The sequence below is a fragment of the Bathycoccus prasinos genome (assembly GCF_002220235.1).
Source record: "Bathycoccus prasinos genomic : Chromosome_2".
In the NCBI taxonomy this organism is placed as follows: domain Eukaryota; kingdom Viridiplantae; phylum Chlorophyta; class Mamiellophyceae; order Mamiellales; family Bathycoccaceae; genus Bathycoccus; species Bathycoccus prasinos.
The window spans coordinates 301,966-315,506 of record NC_024007.1 but is presented as its reverse complement, the minus strand read 5'-3'; the positions used below and the strand labels follow the sequence as shown (position 1 = coordinate 315,506).

General features: G+C 49.7%; 7 protein-coding genes across 7 annotated transcripts; 3 read left to right on the top strand and 4 right to left on the bottom strand.

Moving 5' to 3' along the window:
- Position 1: 1 nt before the first annotated feature.
- On the bottom strand, positions 2-1,705 carry Bathy02g01620 (predicted protein; the record flags this gene model as incomplete). The annotated part of the gene is made up of 1 exon (XM_007514945.1): positions 2-1,705. The coding sequence occupies one exon, from the start codon at positions 1,703-1,705 to the stop codon at positions 2-4; it is 1,704 nt and encodes a 567-aa protein (XP_007515007.1).
- Positions 1,706-1,889: 184 nt separating this feature from the next.
- Positions 1,890-2,891, bottom strand: Bathy02g01610 (predicted protein; the record flags this gene model as incomplete). The annotated part of the gene is made up of 1 exon (XM_007514816.1): positions 1,890-2,891. The coding sequence occupies one exon, from the start codon at positions 2,889-2,891 to the stop codon at positions 1,890-1,892; it is 1,002 nt and encodes a 333-aa protein (XP_007514878.1).
- A 131-nt stretch (positions 2,892-3,022) lies between these two features.
- Positions 3,023-3,229, top strand: Bathy02g01600 (predicted protein; the record flags this gene model as incomplete). Its single annotated transcript, XM_007514445.1, has 1 exon — positions 3,023-3,229. The coding sequence occupies one exon, from the start codon at positions 3,023-3,025 to the stop codon at positions 3,227-3,229; it is 207 nt and encodes a 68-aa protein (XP_007514507.1).
- A 183-nt stretch (positions 3,230-3,412) lies between these two features.
- On the top strand, positions 3,413-4,870 carry Bathy02g01590 (predicted protein; the record flags this gene model as incomplete). Its single annotated transcript, XM_007514821.1, has 1 exon — positions 3,413-4,870. The coding sequence occupies one exon, from the start codon at positions 3,413-3,415 to the stop codon at positions 4,868-4,870; it is 1,458 nt and encodes a 485-aa protein (XP_007514883.1).
- Positions 4,871-4,988: 118 nt separating this feature from the next.
- On the bottom strand, positions 4,989-5,863 carry Bathy02g01580 (ADP-ribosylation factor-like protein 8B; the record flags this gene model as incomplete). Its single annotated transcript, XM_007514811.1, has 2 exons — positions 4,989-5,458; positions 5,845-5,863. 2 exons carry the CDS (start codon positions 5,861-5,863, stop codon positions 4,989-4,991), a joined length of 489 nt encoding a protein of 162 aa, XP_007514873.1.
- Positions 5,864-6,771: 908 nt separating this feature from the next.
- On the top strand, positions 6,772-12,165 carry Bathy02g01570 (predicted protein; the record flags this gene model as incomplete). The annotated part of the gene is made up of 1 exon (XM_007514563.1): positions 6,772-12,165. The coding sequence occupies one exon, from the start codon at positions 6,772-6,774 to the stop codon at positions 12,163-12,165; it is 5,394 nt and encodes a 1,797-aa protein (XP_007514625.1).
- A 584-nt stretch (positions 12,166-12,749) lies between these two features.
- Positions 12,750-13,517, bottom strand: Bathy02g01560 (predicted protein; the record flags this gene model as incomplete). The annotated part of the gene is made up of 1 exon (XM_007514754.1): positions 12,750-13,517. The coding sequence occupies one exon, from the start codon at positions 13,515-13,517 to the stop codon at positions 12,750-12,752; it is 768 nt and encodes a 255-aa protein (XP_007514816.1).
- Between the last annotated feature and the right edge of the window lie 24 nt (positions 13,518-13,541).

Genomic DNA, 13,541 nt, shown 5'->3' with positions numbered 1-13,541 from the left:
TTTAAGGGATGCGTTTCCCAACGTCTCCGACGTCGACGACCACGGCGTCGACAAAGTCCAATCTCTCGTCGTCGATGGCCGAAACGTCGGGCGCTAACGCGGTGATGTATCTGTCAAAGTATAAAATTTGTTTCAAAAGCGCCCCGAACGCTCGAGGGAACTTCACGCCGTTCTCTTCACCGGCTTGGATTATTTTTAAAGCGACATTTTGCGCTTCGAGTTGGTCAACGGAAACCGCCGCGGTTTGCGAGCGTTCGTCGACGACGACGGTGGGTTCGATTTCATCCAAAGCTTTGTAAACTTCCCGGAGGTCGTTGGCGAATTTCGACGCGTCGACGTCTTTCTCAGCCGCACCCATGGTGATTAACGACAACGCCATTTTATCGTAATCGCGCGTGGCGGTAGCCGCGAAAAACGCGCGAACGGATTCGTAGGTTTCCACGGAGAGACTTCCGACGATGCCGAAATCGATAAACCCGACGCGACCGTCGCTCAACGCTAAGAGATTACCCGCGTGGACGTCCGCGTGGAACGTTTCGCACGCGAGCACGGATGAAAACCAAACATTTAACGCGTTCACCAACACATCCTCAGCGCTTAATTTTACGCTCGGGTTCAACGGGTTCATCGCCACTCTCCCGTTTTTCTTCAACTCGTTCTCCACGTCTTCTAAATTCGTCAACGGCGACCCGTATAAACGTTCCATGACTAAAACTTTCTTCGAGCTCAGCTTTTCGTATATAAATGGTGCCGTCGCTAACGATTCTAACTTTGACGATTCAATAAACCGAGTGAAATCTCGCACGTTTTTCGCCTCTTTCCTAAAATCCGTCTCTTCCATCATGCTCGATCTCAAGTCGCTCACGATGTCCACTAAACTCGCTCGATTCAACTCTGGGTTCAAAAACGTCAGCACTTTCGACGCGACTAACGCGAAGCTCAAATCCGCTTTCAACACGTCCTCAACTCCTGGTTTCAAAACTTTCACCACCACCTCTTTATTCGATCCTTTCAACACCGCCGCGTGGACTTGCGCCACGCTCGCCGTCGCCAACGGTTTCGGATCGATCGAATAAAACTCTCTGTCGATGTCTAACCCTTCTTCTTCTAAAATCCTCTTAATTTCTCCAAAAGAAACCGGCGGCGTATCGTCCAAACACTTCTGAAACTCGTCCACAAACTCTTTCGGAAACGCGCTCGGCGTCGACGCGATGAACTGCCCAAACTTAATATACGTCGCCCCGAGCGCCTCAAACAGTTGCCTCAACGCCGACGGTGCCGTCATTCGCTCTAAATTACCGCTCTGTATTGTTTTCACCCCTAACTCAAATATTGCCCGCGCGGCTTGTATCGTCCTCGACACCCCCGCCGGCCCGGTCGAAGACGCCACTTGCGCGATATCTCGCACCAACGCCTGGAGCTCCTCCGCCCTTCGCAACACTTCCTCCGGTGAATTCCTCGAGGAAGTAGACGTAAACGAAGAACTCCGTCCTCGGTCGTCGGTTTTTGTTCTCGAAGACGAGGGTGATGATGGTAACGCGTTATACTCCGCGCGCGTCAACATCGCGCGACGACGACGAAGGTGATGACGTTTCACATTTCCCCGAGACGAAGACTTCAAAGCGCGAGGAGGAGAGCAGCATCGGCGGAGAGAAGAAGAAGAAAAATGAGGCGCGCGAAAGGCGTTTTCGGCGGTAAAGGACATTTTCTCTTCTTACGTGCGCGTGAAAAGTGTGCGCGCGTGTGCGTGTACTCTCTGCCTAAAAATGACGAGTGTTCCTCTTTTCTTTCTTGTCGTGTGAATTGCAAATATCTACGTTTTGGTCCAAAATACAAAACACAGGTGTCTCTCTCTTTCTTTCTCTCTTTCGATGATCCATCTACTGTTCTCAAGAAGCTGCTTGTCTTTCTCGCGCTTTTGCTTTTTCTGTTGCCTCGACAAATCGAGCGTATTCTTCGTCCGTTGGTTCTGGGCACCCTTTTTCGAGCAAGTAGTTTTCGCAGTCAGGGTGTTCGTGGTAACGAGCGGAAGCGATGTGTACCCAATAGTTAAGAGGCACTTTCGCCTCTTCGACTAAGTATTTGAGGCAATCGAGTTTGCCAAACCTTGCAGCGATTCCCACACAGGCGATCTTTACCACATCAGGTATCTTTCGTTCTTCGAAGAAGTATTTCAAGATGTCTAAGTGACCATATGCTGCGGCTTGTATTACCGCTTCTTTTTCCGTCTCTCGCGAAGGTTTCACTTTGTCGAAAAGAAATCGAACACAGTCGAGGTGTCCTCCTTTAGCAGCTAGTTTACACGACTCTTCTTTATCACACGGGCAATTATTAGAGAAGCAATACTTCAACATCTCGAGATTACCTTTAATTGCGGCCTGATTAATCGTCCATTCATCCCACTCGCAATGTTTCACTTCTCTCGCCCACTTGAGAAACTCGAGTTTGTTCGTTGCAGCAACTTCCTTGCAAAACCAGGCTTGGTCTACCACGTCTCCTTTGGTATCTTTCTTTCCCCAGCGTATGTTATTCCACGCCCATTCCAACGTCGAAATGGATGAACATTCGTAAACAATCAAACCTAATCCCGATACGTTTACCCCGGCGTATTCAAGCACACCCCGACTCTCTGTATTCACCTTTGAAAAGAAACACCGATCCAACAAATTCAATTTCGAAAGCACATGCGAGACAAACACATCCTTATGATGCAACACCAACCCGTTCCAAAGTGGAGAGGACGACGACGATGCAGAAAGCGAGAGATTCTCGAAGTGTGCAGTCGTCGCCTTCGCTTCCTGCGTCTTTTCTTTCTCGTCGTCCTCCTCTTCCGAAGAAGAAGAAGAAGAATACTCCAGTTTATCCCACTTGGAATAATCGATGCGAGACATGCGAGACTGTTTTTGTGGAAATTCGAACGTTCAAAACGTGTCATAAATACCCTTTGTTTGCGCGGCGAATATTAAGAAGAAGACAAAAAGAAGAAGACAAAAAGAAAGAACGCGCGCAATCAATAATAAGAATGGCGTGGACAAACTTCGTGATCACGGGCGCGGCCATCGTCGCCGTGGCGTCCTTGATGCGTTCGGATATTCGAACGAGCACGTCGATGTTACGACGGAACGTGAAGACGATTCGAAAGATGATGGAAGACGTCTCGAACGGGGAAAGCATCGGGGAGGTGGTGAAGAAAGGCGAGGAGGAAATCGCGAAGAAGCTGAAGAAGTGATCGTTGGTCTTTTCGTTTAAAAGAGAGAGGACGTTGGAGACGCGCGCGCGAAAAGCATTCTTTAAAAGAGCATAATAAGAAAAACTTTTAGGGGAACTGTGTGTTCGTAACAGATATATGCGAAGGGGTGCGCAACAGCTCCTGCAACACGCGCTCGGAGCAGAAGGAGGAGGAGGAGAGAAGATGGGTTGGTTGAGTGGTGGTGCGAACAATAATAATAACAACAATAATAACGACGCGTTGTTGTTTAATCCTTCGGCGTCGTACCCGTCGATCCCGCACATCAACTCGGGAGTGGAGTTTGGCGACTTCAAGTTAGAGAAAGGCCTTCAATTGAAAGTACCGAAAGTTTTTAAGGTGTTGTTCACCGTGTGGTTCGTGTTTAGTCTCGGCGTGCTGATGGTGAATATGGACGAGTTGGAGATGGACCAATCGAGATTGGTGTCGGTGTATTTCAGCGCGCCGAGTTTAATGACGTTGGCGCTGTGGTTATGGGGGATAAACGTGTATTTGTGGCACGAGAAGATGAAATTGGTGCCGTCGCCGTTGGTGGTGTTTAGTGAGAAACATACGAAATCGTTCGCGAACGAAGACGCGATTCCGCACGCGTTGGATGCGTCCGCAATATTTGGCATCGCAGGGGTGATGTCGGTGGCTACGGCGACTGGCGCGGCATGTTTTAGTAAAGCGCTAAAGGACGAAAACGAAATAGCGGCGTCGTTTTACATCTTCTTCTTTTACGTGTTGGCACCTTTGGTGATATTTTTCGCGCCGACGGAGAATGGTTTCCTGTTTGGAACGGCTAGGAAAGGTTTAAGAGTCACCGTATCTCGAATTGCCGCGCCAACCGCGCACGCTATTTCCTTCGCCGATTTCTTCGCCGCCGATGTTTTGTGCTCGTTCGCAAAGTCGTTATCGGACGTTGAGAGAGTGTTTTGTAGCGCATTCCAAGGTCACGTTTTATCTCACGCGGCTGAAGGCGCGTGTGGCGATCAAAGTTGGCGCATTCCGTTTGTTTTGTGCATTCCGAGCGCCATTCGATTGTTTCAGTGCATTCGCCAGCGAAGAGACACCGGCGACGAGTTGTGTTTCTGGAACGCGGTGAAATATTTTTCCGCGTTTCCAGTCATTTGGTGCTCTGCGTTGAAATATCACGTGGACGAGGACGATTGGGAACGGTTGTATCGACCGATGTGGTTCGCGTTTGCCGTCGTGAACAGTAGTTTTAGCTATTATTGGGATTTAACCCACGATTGGGATTTACCGATGGTGAAGAAGCTAGTGTTTCCTTCCTCTTCTTCGGCATCGAGCGGTGGTGGTGGAAACAACAACGAGAACAACATCATCGCCGAAATAGAAAGCAACGCCGAGAACGAAGCATTCGCCCCGTACGGTTTGCGAAACAACAGATTATACAAGGCGCCAGCGGTGTACTATTTCGCGTGCGCGACCAACCTCATGCTCCGCGTCTCGTGGACGTACAAACTCGCCGCGCACTTACGGAAAAACTCGCGAACCGTTTTCTTCGTGTCCGCGTTAGAAATCGTCCGACGGTTCCAGTGGTCCATCTTTCGCATCGAGAAAGCGTACTTGAAAGCCAAGCGATCCGCGATGAATAGCCGAGAAAATAGCTTCATTTAATTTAATTTTAAAAGCGTTTACATCAAAGTTTACAAAATATACAAGTGGTTTCGCACTCCAATTAAAAGAAGAATAATAATAATAATTTAACTTATTTATCATCGTCCAAGAAGAGATGTTACTTTGCATGCTTCGACAGCCACTCTAAACACACGTCCACGTTGTGTTGACTCTTGCACGAAATGCAATAGCAGCACACCTCCCTGCCACTCAATCGTCTCAACTCCATCGCATCAATCACCGTCCTCGCGTCCGCCGCGTCCTTCAAATCCGACTTGTTCCCCAACACCAACAACGGCACCCCCGCCACGGCTGGTTTCTGCATCAACGCGTGCAACTCCGTCTTCGCCAATGGAAAATTCTCCTTATCCGCCGCGTCCAACACGTACACCACCGCCGTCACCCCTCGGCAATATCGCTCCCACATGTTCCGAAACCGCTCTTGACCTCCCATGTCCCACATTTTTATGGAGACTTTGTTCTTGGTCACTTTTCGCATGTTAAAACCAACCGTCGGGATCATGTCCTCCACGAACTCCCCGCCGGAAACCACGTTCACGAACGACGTTTTCCCCGCGTTTTGTAATCCTTTTTGTCGTTGAGCGAGAAAGAAAAAGAGAGTTTAAAGAGAGAGAGAAAAGAACACGATGTCAGTCTTTCTCAGCAGCCTTGGTCGTTTCCCCCGTTGGATCCTCTCGTTCCGATCCTCGACGAAACCCCCGCGCGGACGACCGGTTTGCTGCCTCTCTCCCGAACCAATCGAGACGAACGACGAAGAAGAGAGAGAAGAACGCCTACGATGACTCAAAAACGAAACGGGTAACCCCACAAAGCCTCGTAAACTCAGAGAGAACATAAATATTTTAATCGTCTCTCAAGAACAACATCGGGGAAAGAAAAAGCTGAATTACACAAACAAAAGATTCTCTCGTCTCTTTCTCCCGTGTCTCGCGTGTGTGTCCACTACATCTCACCTATCAGAGCCAACTCCATCTCCCGGTTGAAAAACAAAAGGCGAACCCAGCTGAGAACGCGAAGAACGCGTCCGCGATCATTATTGTTACTTGTTGTTTGCGCGTCGAAACGTGTTATTCAAGTTAAATAGAATAAGTGCGTGTGTGTGTCCCACTGAAAAAAAACCAAGGGGCAGCCCACTCGGTGAAAAAAGTAAAATGTAATGATTTAGGGTCTTGGTCTGTTTTTGTCAAAAAATTGATTTTTTTTTTCAAAAAATCACCTAAGAAACACCAACGCAACAAAAGAGCGCAAAAGCGCGCTCTAGTATAACACAAGCAGTAGATGCCCCCGATAAACACCACCGAGGAAGAGAAGACTACCGCTGCTACTACCACGGCTGCTACTGAAAAGTTTAAGTATTCGACGTGCGTTCGTTTTCTCTTCTTTGTGTTTTCTTTCATTTCATTTCCTTTTCTTTTTGTTCTCGAATGAATCATCTCAGTTTTGAACGATACGACGGAGAGAAAAGTCTCTCGTCATCATCATCTTCTTAAAACCTATACATATTAACGCTTCAAAACGATCTCTCTCCTCGAACGAACGAAACGACATCATCATCGTCGCGCATAAACAACAGTGCGCTCGAATTCCCGTTCGCGACGAAAGAGAAAGGCGAAATCGTGTTCAACTCAATACACGTGGACCCACCGATTAATACATCGAGGACGACGAAAGATTTACGCTTGGAGGAAAAAATAATACGCGCGAAGATTACCGCGATCGACGCGCGATCGTTGCGATCGGCAGTTGTAGGCTTGATTGATTCTATCGCGTTAGTTGTTGAGACCGTGGAAAGGTGCGAGCGTTAGATTAGTGGTAGAGAGAGAAAGTTTGATACGCTCGTCGTCGTTCGTCTTCGTCGCGCGGAATAAGTAGTTTGTAACATGGACCGGTTCCACATTTACGAGTCCATCGGGAAAGGTAAACACTCGGTGGTGTATAAAGGTCGCGAGAAGAAATCGATTCAGTACTACGCGGTGAAATCGGTGGAAAAGTCGCAACGTCAGAGAGTTTTGCAAGAAGTGCACGCGTTGAGAGCGATTAAACACGAACGGGCGTTGAAATTCGTCGCGTGGTACGAGACGAGGAACCATTTGTGGTTGGTTTTAGAGTATTGCGTTGGTGGGACGCTGTTGAACGTTTTGAAGCAAGATGGGAGATTACCAGAGTCGTCGATTCGACGATTCGCGGTGGATTTGTGCAGAGGTTTGCGAGCGTTACACGGCGCCGGGTTGTTGCATTGCGACGTGAAACCGAGCAACGCTTTGTTGTCGGAACACGGCAAGGTGAAGTTGTGCGGCTTCGGTCTGAGCAGAAGAGTCGCCTCGAACGTGGCAATGTTATCGTCTTCGCATGGCGGTGGTGATACAATGAATAACAACAGCAGAGCGTCGGTGGCTTCGTCGACAACGACGTCGTCGTCCTCGTATGGTAACGGTGTGAGTAGTACTTTCACCTCCAGTAGGGGATCGGGACATTTGAGTTTAGCCAAACGAGGTTCGCCGGCGTACATGGCGCCAGAGCTGTTCACTTCCATTGGCGTGCACTCGTACGCCTCCGACTTGTGGGCGCTCGGGTGCGTGTTGTACGAGTTCGTGGCTGGGTACCCGCCGTTTGCGAGAACCCGTTTGAGCGAACTCGTCGAGGCGGTTTTAGAGGAAGAACCGGAGCCTTTGCCGAGGGAGAGGTGTTCGGAGAGCTTAGAGAGTTTAATCATGGGGCTGCTCATCAAAAGACCACATCAAAGAATGACTTGGCAAGACGTCGTCGAGCACGAGTTTTTTCGGCGACCTGCGTTCGTGTCTTCTTCTTCTGCCGGCGCCGGTACTTCTAACGCTACCGCGAACGAACGAGGAGGAAGCGGCGACGTCTCGCTTTCAATCAAGAAATTAATCGAGGAACACAAAAAGAAACCGTTACCGAAAGAAACTGCGTTTGAACAAATGGCGCAGAAGTTGAAAGCGGAAGATCTTGCGGCGAGGTTGAAATCACTCAATCCAAAATCGCCCGGTGGTAATGTTTCGGTTGTTCACGGTGGATTGTTGACGGCGAGCCTGAGGCAAAGTTGCGATGTCGGCGGATTGTCTCGCGCGGCGCGCACAAACTTGGATCGCGAACGATCAGCCTTAGGATATGGAAATAATAATAAAGGTGGTAGTGGCAACAGTGGTAGTGTAAACAACGTAAATTCGAACGTAAATGTCGATGCGGAGAAGAATTACTTCGATTCCGAGAATAGAAATAGCGTAGATGTCGTCATGGAAACGGCTGATTTCGAAGTGAACTTTGCGCTGGAGAACTTCAGTCAGAACGACGAAAATAACAGGAACGTTGCGAACACGAGTCACGATGAAACGTTCGAAGACGCCAGAGGCGATAACCAACGCGTGTCGGTGAATTCAACGACTTCATCTGTGGCAGAATACGAAGAAAAGAGAAGAACGGTGCCGATGAAAGCACCAGGGGTGCAAAGATTATGCACGGTGGATCTACCGTCGACGCCGGCTCGGACGCCGAAGCGAAACGAGCGCGAAGATGGTAACAGCGGCGGTAGTAGCTCGGACGAAGACGACGATAACGTCGAGTATCACGAAGTAGACGGGGTGAACGGTGAAGACGACGATGAAAATGATGATGAAAATACTAGAAAGAAGAAAGGTTCTGTGATTATTTTGAGCCCGGACACGCCAAACGGAAGAAGGAAGAAATCACTTCTCGATAATCGCCGATCGGCTGGAGGCGAAAGCGCGCTGCTAAAATCGCCTCCTCGAGGAGGGAACAGAGAACAAATAGAAAATGGAGGCCGAGATAGCCGGACGATGATGGCAAAGACGCCGTGGAAACACCGAACGATGCCGTCCGATTTAGACGAGACCATGGACGACGACGAAAACGAAGAGGACGCAAATGATGACGACGATCCGAACGCTTTGGCAATTGTACCCAATGGAGAAGAAAACGACGATGAGAAAGAGTGCGATGAATCCGTGTATTCTATAAGTACGCTCTCAACGCACGCGTCTGATTTAGTTGTTCGTCCTATCGTGAACAACCGCAGAGTTGAACCGAACGGTGCAGCTATGGATCCCGTACACGACGCGAAAGCGCTTCCGTTTCCCGCGCTGGATGTAAAATCCGTCCTCGGTCTTTCGCGTCCGGAACTCGAGGCTTTTCTGACTGCTGTGTATCGCTCAGTCGCGGAAAGTTCACCCATGCGCTCGAAAGTTAACGCGTTGGCGTACTTTGAAACGCTTTGTAGCAACGCCGAAGCGGCGAACGTGCTCGTGAATTCAAGCTTAGCCTCCATGTTTGTCGAGGTGCTCGCCCAATCGAAAGCGCCAACTTTGCGGACGCGTCTCTGCTCGATATTGGGACTTCTTTTTCGTCATGCGACGGAAATTGGCGACGAGCTGTTAGCAAACGAAAAGACGAATATTTGCGAGACGCTCGCGGAAGTAATCGATGATTCAAACGAACGCGCGAAGAGAAAGGCGATGGCGACGCTCGGAGAATTGCTGTTTTACGTGGCCACGCAGTCCGAGCGAGATGTAAGCTTCGATGACGATGAAAGTCAAGAAGGAGAAGACGAAGAAGACAATAATGGTAATCTCGCCCCTCGCACGAAAGCTAAGGTCGGTCCAGAGACGGCTGCGGTTATTTGGGGCGTGAGCGATAAAGTACTCGCCGCGGTGTGTTCAAAATTGAACGTGACTGAAGACGCTGTCACCCGACATTACGCGACCAAGACAATTGAAAATATAGTCACGCCTCGGTGTGACGATGATGATGATGGTCATGAAGTTGATGATGATAACAAGGAAGAGAATGCCGAGAACGAGTGTAAACATCCAAAATGGGTCCAGGATACGTTCTTAACCAACGCAACTCTCGCTAAACTCTTTGAAATTGCACTCGCCGATCAAAGAGAGAGCGAAAGCGCGAGAGTTACCGCATCGTCTGCCGCTGCTCGATGTCTGGCGTCTTCGCCGCAACTTCTCGTCGATTTTGCAACGTCCTCAGTTTGCGCGCATTATGTCTCTCGGCTCATTTCCGACGACTCTTCCAAAGTTTCCGGGAACGGTTTGAGGTGTTTAAATGTCGTCTTGTCGAATGAAGCTTCGAAGCATGCGTTTTTAGAGACGCTTCGTGCGAGCTCATCGACTGCCTCGAACGGGGATACTGGAGACCTTAAAAACAATTCGACCGGTGGCAGTGGTGGTGGTTCGGCTTTTTATGCGGACGAGAATATTCTCGCGAAAGAGCTCTCGTTGATTTCCGAGCGCGGCGCGAATTCTATCAATCGAGGCAAGGCTTTGGTTGCTATTTCCGCCTTGTGTTCAGCGCACCCTGCTTGGCTCGTGCATTTTACAAACAATCGCATTCTCTACGTGGCTGAAAAAGTTACCTTACACGCCAACAACGACGTGTATTTGACGAGGTGTGCAGAGTGTTTGTTTCGAACGATTGCAGACTTATCACGACGGGCTTCGGACGCGATATCTTCCGAAGCGAGGCGGATCATCGCAGACGCGAACGAGAAGCTCAGCCTGGAAACCTTCGATGTCAACGATGTTCGTCGAACACATTTCTCGCAAAGTGGTGCCACTGCGCTGTTTCCAGCCCTCGCACACGCGTTATGCGTTGGATTTATGCGAGATCGCGTCTGTGACGAGGCTTTCTTACGCAAAGTTTCTGTATTTATTCAAGCCGCGGCGACGGCGCTGCCTTCCGCGGCGGCGGCCCCTCTCGAGGAGATGGATGCGAATAATAACGCGAACAACAAAAGTCCATCGAAATGGTTTTCAGGATTTCGTGGTGGCAATACCGCGAGCAAAGAGCGCATGTTTCAAGAACTTCTCGACAGAAAGATTAAAGCATCTGAAGAATTTCGACTCGGCGTTTCTTCTCTCTTGGAGACGTTGTCGCGAGACGCGCAAAAAAGTCTTTTACGATTTCCAAAGGTGACCATCCGAGAGGTTTTACCTGCACTCGCGAAGTTGTTGCGAGGGTCAGATTCCCCGGATGCGAGATTCTTAGCTCTCAAGTTGACGTGCGATAGCATGCTACCACTCTTGGCGCTCCAGCCGGTGGAAAATATGGATGATGAAAGTGTGCCGGAAGAGACCACTAACGTGCACGACAAAGAAGGCATCGTTTGCTGTCAAATTGACGCGGACGATAAACGATATCTCGCCGAGTCGTTGCGAACCGATTTTCTTCCGTCCTGTCCAGCGCTTTTGATGGACGAGGACCCCATTCCACTCTACGCTCTGAAACTTTTAGCCGGTTCTATAAACAACGGTGGCGCCGAGGAGGAGGAAGAGAACGCCAACGCGCGCGGCGACGAAGCTTTGGAGAAGGCGCTCGCGCATTTTGCCTCGAAGTTCTTCGCTTTTCTCAGTCTCGATCACGCGAATAACAACGCGCACAACGCCCGCTTGTGTTTATTCTTGTGCCGCTCCAAAAGCTCAATTCTATCGACGAGGAAGCTCTTCACAGAGCTGAACGCGTGCGAAAGAGTCGCGGATGTTCTGGTCTATTCGAGAGAAAATCGCGTAGAACCGTTCGTAGAACCGGCTTCGAAGATGTGCGAGGTCTTGGCGAAGCGGGCGATGCAAACTTTAGAAGATACCAGCACTGAAAGCACCGATGGAGAAGATCTCATAGACGCCTCTTTGCGAGCCATGCGCACGTTTGCCGAGATATCTCAGACGTTTCTCGAGTGTACCACGGCGGCGATTGACGATGACACCTCGATTACGTACGCCGAAGCTGCCGCCGAAGCGCTCCGCATATCTTGTGCAGTACATCCAGATGTTAGCACGCAGAGTTTGCTCGTACTTACATCGTCGACGTCGTCTTCGAATGGTGTCCACTCTCCCGGCGCGATGGCTTTAAGCGGCGTCGGCGAATCCCATCCTTTCTGTGAATCCATAGAAAGGTTCGCCTCCGACGCGTTCGAAGCACTTCTCGTCGTTCCTCTTCACAACTCCGACTCCGAAAAAACAAAATCACAAACCGCAGCAGCATCTTCGCATACGCGAAAACGTCTCCAAAGCCTTCGCTCGAAAGTCATCGACGCCGTCGCCAACGCGTTCACCGCCGTCGCCAACGAGGGGTTAACCTTCCACGAAGACTTGTCCAGAGAACAACGGGAACGAGCGAGCATGGCTTTAGGAAAGTTAAGTTACGTGAACGTTCCCGGTGCCTCGAGAGCGTCGAGGTCGTTCGCCGCCATCTGTCGCGCCGCGAATTCCCCTTCTGTGTTTAATAAATAGTATCGATTAACGTATTATGAAGTAAAAATCTCTTTCGAAACTTCTTCACTCCTTTTACCTACTCCGAACACAAAATGCCTTCAATTAAGAACATCCTTCATCAATACGGCGGATTCTTAGTCGCGCTCGTCGCCATCGCGCTCACGGTCGTCGCGCCAAGAAGCGAGGAGTTGTTCGGGATTTCCACCACCAAGTGTTTGTTGATTGGTACGCGTTTTATCACCAGTATCACCGTCTGTTTGTGTGTTCGTAATTCGTTTCGTTTTTCCCCGACCAAAGGACGCCTAAAACTGTATGAACACTCACCCGCGTAAACGACGCTCTCTCTCTCTCTTTAAACAGGCATCGTCATCGCGTTCGTCTCGTTACCGATACACGAAATGCGTCCGTACCAAGATAAGAGGCAAATGACGACGGAAAAAGCGGCGGCGGAACAGCACATGAAAGATTTGGCCGAGCAAGAGAAGCAGTTCAAGGATGGGAAAAAGAAGAAGTAGTAGACGAGAGATGAAGACACGAACATGTTTAGATGTGTACCTATTATTACCTATTAGTAGTACCTATTAGTAGTAGTAGTAGTATTGCTACCGCGCGCGCGAGGTGAACTTGTTGTTGTTGTTCCCTTCCCAAAGCCACCGATGGTGTTCTCCTCTCTCGCTCGTTTTGGCGCCGGTGTTGTTACTTTTGACTGCCGCTAAGGCGCTACTCCCGAGCGCGACGACGAACGCGAGGATTTTTATGTTTATTTTCGTATTTGCGGATTTTCTAGTGTTCGTGTTCTTCGTGTTCTTGTTCTTGTTCTTCTCGGGGTCGTCGTCGTCGTCGCCATCCTCCTCTTGCGGATACCCGTTCTTCGTCAAATACCTCAACACGGACGCGTCCACCCCGCCGCTATATCGCACCCAAAAATCCCGATCGTTTTTTAACCATTCCGGTATCACGTGCTCAATATTATCGTCCTCCGAGACAATAACAGATGCATCCTCGCCTTCTCTCGCCAAAACGCCAATCTGAAAATCTCTCAGCTGCTTCCACGCGGTCAAGGAATGAATCTCCGTAAACTCCTCCGTCGCATCTTTCCCTAAACTCCTCGCTATCGCTAACGCCGTCGACACTTGACCGGCGTTGTTAAACCCAGGGTGTGTTTTCGCGAACGAGGTAATGTCGTACACGCGTTTATGGACTATTATCCATCCGTCGTGGAGGCGCGCGTGTTTGGAAACTTGCTCGGAAGTGAATTTCCGCCACTTTCTGTATTCCACATCGGACGGACCGGATTCCAGTTTTGCTGATGATTTTTTGGAGGAGAAACCATCGTCCTCGGTCTGTGCTCGTTCTCCTTCTTCTCTCATTTGTTAGCCTCGTTTACGTCGTTC